Source organism: Plectropomus leopardus, chromosome 22, assembly GCF_026936395.1.
Source record: "Plectropomus leopardus strain MGB_pleo_1.0 chromosome 22, ASM2693639v1, whole genome shotgun sequence".
In the NCBI taxonomy this organism is placed as follows: Eukaryota; Metazoa; Chordata; class Actinopteri; order Perciformes; family Serranidae; genus Plectropomus; species Plectropomus leopardus.
Window position 1 is genome coordinate 13929610 of NC_142197.1, and position 6928 is coordinate 13936537.

Genomic DNA, 6928 nt, shown 5'->3' on the forward strand with positions numbered 1-6928 from the left:
CTGCACAGCAAATCCCAGTCGCTGACCAACACCTTCACAGAGACGTTACGAGGAAGCCTGACCGACGATGAGGCCAAAGCTGAGACCATCCGCAGCCTGCGACAGTCCTTCGCCAGCCTCTTCTCCGACTAAAAGCCTCGCCAGAAGCTTCCTACGTCTGTCAGTTGTCAGGTTTGGAAAAAAAAAAGAAAAAAACCTGACTGGTTAATCTGTTCTGGAGTCTCTCTCCTCCTCAGAGCCTCAGCTTCCTGTTCCTTCTCTTTCCTTCTCACTGTATGTGAACACCTGGTGCAACCCGCTGTCCTTAGATCAATGATTCATCTATCACTAGAAAGGCCAAGACCAGATTTTAGGGTGTTAGGATGAAGGCCAAGGTGTAGAGGTGAAGATGTCAAACTATGAAAGCTGACATATTTGCCTTCCTTACAGGAGATTTTGAAGAGGTGTCAGCGCAGATGCAGAATCAAACCAAATCCCATTCAGATTTTTACAACTTTTAATCAACTTGATGATTATGCTGTTTCCTTTGCCAGTTAAGAACAGATGTAGAAATAGGTCTATATAAGCATTGATTTAGCTGTTTTCGGCAATCTTTACCCTTCTTATACCCATAATCCTTTATGTTTTTAAAGAACAGCACTGCAGTGATCATGTCAGAGGACAGGGTCATTTTCAGGCATCTCAATGCTGCAATTTTATTTGGTTAAAGTTGAATAAGATTGAAAAGCATCAATAAAAACCTAAACGCCCCACAGAATTTTGGACAGTAGTCGGCTGATGGCAGCTTGGCCTTTCTAGTGGTAAATAATGACAGTAAATAATCATAATCTATCTCGTACTGCTCGGTATATAGTCGTTATTCTGCATTTGTTTGTCCAGCCAGTGAAACTGTTCATTATTGGGTCATGTCCGGTTCGTTTATATATACATCTATTTATGAAATTAGATTTATTTTAATCACTTTATTTGACTCGCAGCTTCCGAACTGTTTGCAGACGTCTACAGCAATATGTGTACCTAAATCTGTTCCTCATGAGAAATGTACTGAATCCTCACGGTTCACCAGCGATTTTAAACATCTTGCCAGCAGCTGCATTTCTCAGACGTCCATGTGCTGTAGACACATATTGGCTTACGTCCTCTACCTAACATTACCAAAGTGCTTTTTACTAAAAACATGAAAAATAATCCCCCCTGCACTGGGTCACGAAAACAGTCACACAGCGATCAAACCTTTGAGCTTGTGATTTCAGCAAGGTGCAAATGCTGTACTGGCTTAGAGCCGTCGTCTTCCATCACAGCCCGGATCTTCCCCTGCAGGTCTTTCTTTTTTTTTTTTTTAATGTTTTGTGCTTTGTGAATAGCACTATATAGTATTTTCTGTGGGGGATCTGTATCATAACTACGACCGCTGTGTGTTTTAAGGCGAACAGTGAGGATGTGATATTTTGATGTACTTAAATTTCCACTGAGACAGAAAAAGATCTGGTGGTGTAACATTGCATCTTATATCTTTATTCTTTATTCTCTACAGCTAAAAATAATTTATCATATATTTTTTGTTTTTGGTCAAATGGTGTGGATGCAATATCTGCAGTGGTAGCAGCCAAAACAGACATCCTCTTCCATCCTGCTTTGGAACTGCATGTAAATGTTAAGTAAATGTCGTGAGTAGAGTCCAGAAAACAAACACAAGATTGTGATCTCAATTATTCTATGGAGACGGGAAAAACATTGTCATCACGTTATTTCATGGGGACTGCTATTTCTTAATAATTTCTTAGGAATCTTCCTAAAAAGACATTGTAATTTGATGCAAATTAAAACAGTAGACTGTGTTTACTAATGGCATCAGCATCCAGAATGTTAAGCCGGTTGAGTTTTAGAAAATGTGCGTACAATAGATGGAAGCCTTGAAAGAAAATGAATTGTTTAATCATGGTCACTTAAAATTAAGGACTGAAAAGTGGACAAAAATCAAATTTAAATTTTTAGATATTTATCTACCCCCCCGCCCCCACCAAAAAAAAAAACAAAAAAAATTATTTGCAGTCTTATTTTTTTATTTTTTTTTTAAAATAATTCTACAGTTTGTCACATTAGGCTTACAGTATATTTGGCTTTCCATGCGGAGCACAATCACAATTTAGTTATGTGTAAATTACTCTTTATACTAGAACCTATCTGAGTTACACATACTCAGTAAGTCTAGATATGTTTTTATCTCATTTGGATGATGAAAATTGTAATCCATATTCCTGGCTTTTTTTTTTTTTTTTTGGTCCAAATGCCCGAAACTAAAATTCAGTAATAGGACATCTGAGTATCTGTGAGTGATGTGCAGTAGTTAAAATGGACCTGTCATGATTCCAAAGTTTGTATTGTTTCTTTCATAATGATAAAGATCATAATAATAAATATATTAGTAATAATAAAATAATTATGCCAATAATAATAGTAATAACAATAATAATAATAATAACAACAATAATGCCCCCATTTTATTTTAAATTGTATTCAAATGCATGGAGCTGTATAAAATTTATAGTGGTGTGTGTGAGCGTGTTTTCAAGTTGTGAATTTCTGATTCTGAATAATAATGATACTACCACAAAAAAGAAATGCCCATTTTTGCAATGATTATGTTGATTATAAGTTTTGCGACATTTTTATTTTTGATGAAGCTTGCCACTTTAGGAGAAGCGATTATTTATTTATTTATTTATTTATTTATTTATTTATTTATTTATTTATTTATTTATTCAGCTCTAATTTGGTGCTTTGTCAGTCTCACTGGCAGAAACATGAAAAACTAGCATTGTTTGTCTTTAAAAGCTCAACTTGTGTCAGCTTGACAAAATACACACTACAGTGTACCAACAACCGTACAAAGCAATGATAGGGATACCAGTTTTACTTCTACAGACAGCTGGAGGGAAAATAATCTGATTGGTTGCAATCGTCATCAGTAGGTGGAGCCACAGAATCACAGCTGTTAAGCTGATTGACAATTTGCCGCCAGTTGACAATTTTGACCAAGCAGAGTCAAACCATGCTTATCAGTGTTTACGTTATCAGTTTAAACACATCAGGTGTGCCCAAAATTAGAGTCTGGGGTCAGGCCCACAGTGCGCCTTACCGCCTCAACGTACGGTACTTTTGTAGCTTCTTACTGAATCTCTGTAGTTGGAGTTCAGTTTCTCTTCACTTATGATATCTACTTTGTTTTATGTTTCATCTTCGCTTTCGGCCTCATGGGAGTCTGTTAAGTTACTGCTGATGAAACATTTCCTTATTTTGTTGCTTCAAAATTTCAGCTTTTACATAACTAATAAGCGTCACTTTATTTTCGTCAGCGAGAGTGTTTGAATTTTGCAAAACAAAGTTTCATGCCATTTCTACCAGAGTCAAAAGGGCCATAATCTGTTAGGAGACCAATAACAAGGAAAACACGCACTGATTTACATTAAAATGTCATTCAGCATCATGTAATGTGTGTTTTCTAATCTGGTGGAGGGATTTTTTAAATCAAAGTTGAAACAACAAAGAGGTGATGGATTATATTTTGAAGTCTGGCTCCAAAGAAAAAATCAAATGCTGTCACTGACTTTATGTCCTGCCCTTCTTTTATAGTTTCCTTGTCAAACATCAGGAAGTCTGTGCTAGATGATATTGTCCTTTATTGCCATCTGAATATTAATATACCATATTGTATTGCATCATAACACTGTAATACTTAAGCTCCCTCCAACCACTCTCTCTAAGGATTGTTTGTAAAAGCAAAACTCTGATCTGCAGTCAGCTTTATCTCTAAATATTTTGTCGTTGAGCACTTTTGTAAGCGTTTCATCGCCTTTGGCACTGTGTTAAAATGGACCAAATTACCATTTCATTATGAGTCCACTTGGAGGCTTAAATCATATTGTTTTGTCTTTAATGTAAAGATGCCTACCACTTAGTATGTAATACTGCAGTGTGATAAGCCATAACCTAACTATGAGGATTTACCATCCCTTACATGCCGCGCAATAATGGCTGTGACGTCACTGATAAACTGACAAGTTAACTTAAATCACTGTGTCCGTTAACTTTTGAGACATTCAGAGGCTTGTCCTTTCCTGCAAAGGCAGTAACTGTTTTTGATTTTCAGAGGAGAAATGATACCACACAGTTCATTTATATGCTACTTCTGTCAGGATAAAGATAAACATTGATGTCACTTCTCTGAGTTTTACCACAATTTAAAAATGCAGTTTAGGATGCCATACATGTACCCATTCGTTGGGTCAGATCCTAATCGATAACAAGATGTCAGGTGATTTTAGTTTGACACTAGTTTATATTTGCTTTTTTTTGATTTATTGCCAGATAAAGTCTCTTATTCAGCTCTTATTTCGTAACAAATTTGATACTTTGACTCGATTCGAACTGAGTTGCGAAGTTCACTAGTAACTACCTCAAGTTCAGCAGTGCTCTGCAGAAACTGACTCTAGAGTTGTAGTACTGGAAAGGATTTTGTGAAATGAGAAATCCACTTTAGTGCAAGAAAAGGGGGATTAGAAATTGCCCCATCTGCCGGAAAGGATTAGTTTGATACATGGACTGTAGAAAAACAACAGTGTGTTTGTGACATCAACCTGAGGAGGATCGGAGTTTCTGCAACATCTAAATATAGGCAGGCGGCTGGAGACTATAAATCCTTTCCATATAACAACTGGCACAGTGTAAGAGTTTCTTGGTTACTTAATCTCTCCCCAAATATATCCTCTTCTTTTAGGTCTTACTGTCCCCTTATTGGAGCTGTAATTCAATAGAATGCATAAAACTAGTCAACTCGTTTTTATTCTCAGGTCGTCAAATACCGACACTTTGTTTTGCTGTGGCGGCTGATAGTGATGCACAGGGCGCCCTTTAGTATATCATGTAGACACACAGTTGTAACACATGGTTGCTGTTGTTGAATGGTCGCGGTTAGGTCTGCGTTTTGGCCTTTTGTCTACATGCAAACTGCAGTTAAGGTCACTGAGAATGGATCTTTTGAGAAACTCAGAGTCTGATTTCAGTTTTGATGTTAGATAGGGAAGACTATGTCAGAGTAAACTGCTGTTGTGAGATCACAAATGAAACAAAAGTTCTTGCAATAGCGGATGCAGCTAAAATAGTGTTGGCTCTAACCTCGCTAACAGGACTTTCTACATGTTTACACATAAATGTACATTTATTTTTCCACTACATCGGGAACAGAGGCGTCAGAATGCGCTTTGGATGTCCATGCTTCAGGTAGCGTTGCGGTAAGAATTTTATTTGAGGTTTCTGATTAGCCAACGTTTTCTTCTTTGAGCGGCTTTAGCCTTAGTATAATTTCGCCACCTGTTGGTTTGGCTTTAAATGTGTTTTTGTGTTTTTATTTGGACAGAGATAGACAGTACTTGTGTGGATAGGATTTTTTTCTTTTTTGAGACTGAAGTTGGGAAAACTCAGAATTCGTCAATGAAAACTTTCCTTCCACATGTTGTTGATGTCACAGATGCCGCGTCCATGTCTTTTAACAATGTGTGTAGACTTTGTGCTCGTTTCACAAAATCCTGTGCGTGCATCACTTCACCCCATCTTCTCTTTCCTCTCACCAATTTATTTAAACATGACAGATAATTTGGACAAAAGGCAATACTCTGCTATGTTTAACATCCCGTTTTCTTTCAGCCGTGACATGGTTGAGTCAGGAGCTCAACTTTAGGTGTGTTGAACTGATACATAACACTGAATTGAATATGCAGCCACAGAGACTTGCCATAAAGAACAGCTAATACTGCAAGTCCACTTTAAACGTGGCGTCTGTAAATGAGACATAAAGTCATTGCACGGGTTTATTTGCCGATCTTTCAGTCCACTGTGTCCCTTCCTCTCTGCTGAATGGTGGGTGGTATCGTATGGTATTTTAAATGTATTAACGTGCTGTATATTGGTGTAAATGTGGCATGAAAACCGACCCCTCTTGTGTGCCTCAGGTGTGTAAATCTGGTAGTTACGTGACCTTTACGTCTGGCTGCTTATTTGTGAGACGTGTGATGCATCTCATGTGTTTCTGTAATTTATGAGTATTAAGATTATTTTCTGTATTTTTGTTCTTTTGTCTGAAAAGCAAGATTTCTGTTATTAAAGGTAACAACTTTTATTACACCTGGGGTGCGTTCCAATTTCTGTCAGTCCTCCGCTGCGCTCCACATGAGAGGATTTCACTGTTTTTTCTCCTTTTATGGTCATTGTAGCAGAAGTCCTGGCTCTTACTCTACTTTTTAAAAGTCGTCTCTCAAACACGCAACTTTCAGAATATGTGGTGATAATCTCAAAATCCCTTCATGTTGGATTACTACCATATTTTACTCCTCTTGGCATGAGGCTCGGGGTGTTAAAAGCCGACTGGCAACACGAGGCCACAGAGCGAGAAACCTGCTGGACGCCAGCGCTGCCTTTCATCTGCTGCCCACTTCTTGTCAAGCTTTTAAATGAATTGTGTTTGGTGCTAATGTTCCAGAGGTAATATGAAACACATTCAGTCATGAATATGTCACTGCACACACACATTATTACTTTTCAAAATATGGCATCATCACGCAGATATTTCTGAGACTACTTCATGTCTGGATGTGCCTGAAAATGTTTGTATTTTTTGAAATACTTTACACCACTTTAAGGCTAAAGTTACTTGAAGTTTAAAACTGAATTAATGGAGTGTTTTTCCTTCTGTCATTATCAGTAAGCATAGTTATTTAAAATCTTTTTTAATTCTGAATTGTTTGAAGTTTTTGTGTACTTGCAGGCAACAGAACAAGCTTCACAACATTGACTCATCAGCATTAAGTTTATAGTTGCATTCATTTATTTATTATTTTTTAGCATTTTGGGGAAGAAAAAAAACATCCAGCAG

The 6928-nt window shown here is 37.4% G+C and overlaps 1 protein-coding gene across 1 annotated transcript in view; it reads left to right on the forward strand.

Moving 5' to 3' along the window:
- Positions 1 to 6178, forward strand: part of syn3 (synapsin III) — a 128919-nt gene extending 122741 nt beyond the window's left edge. Inside the window, exon 14 of the mRNA XM_042511037.2 lies at positions 9 to 6178. Within this exon, the coding sequence (XP_042366971.1) occupies positions 9 to 132 (124 nt within the window). The 3' untranslated portion in view covers positions 133 to 6178. The remainder of the gene's footprint in view (positions 1 to 8) is intronic.
- The last annotated feature ends 750 nt before the right edge of the window (positions 6179 to 6928 follow it).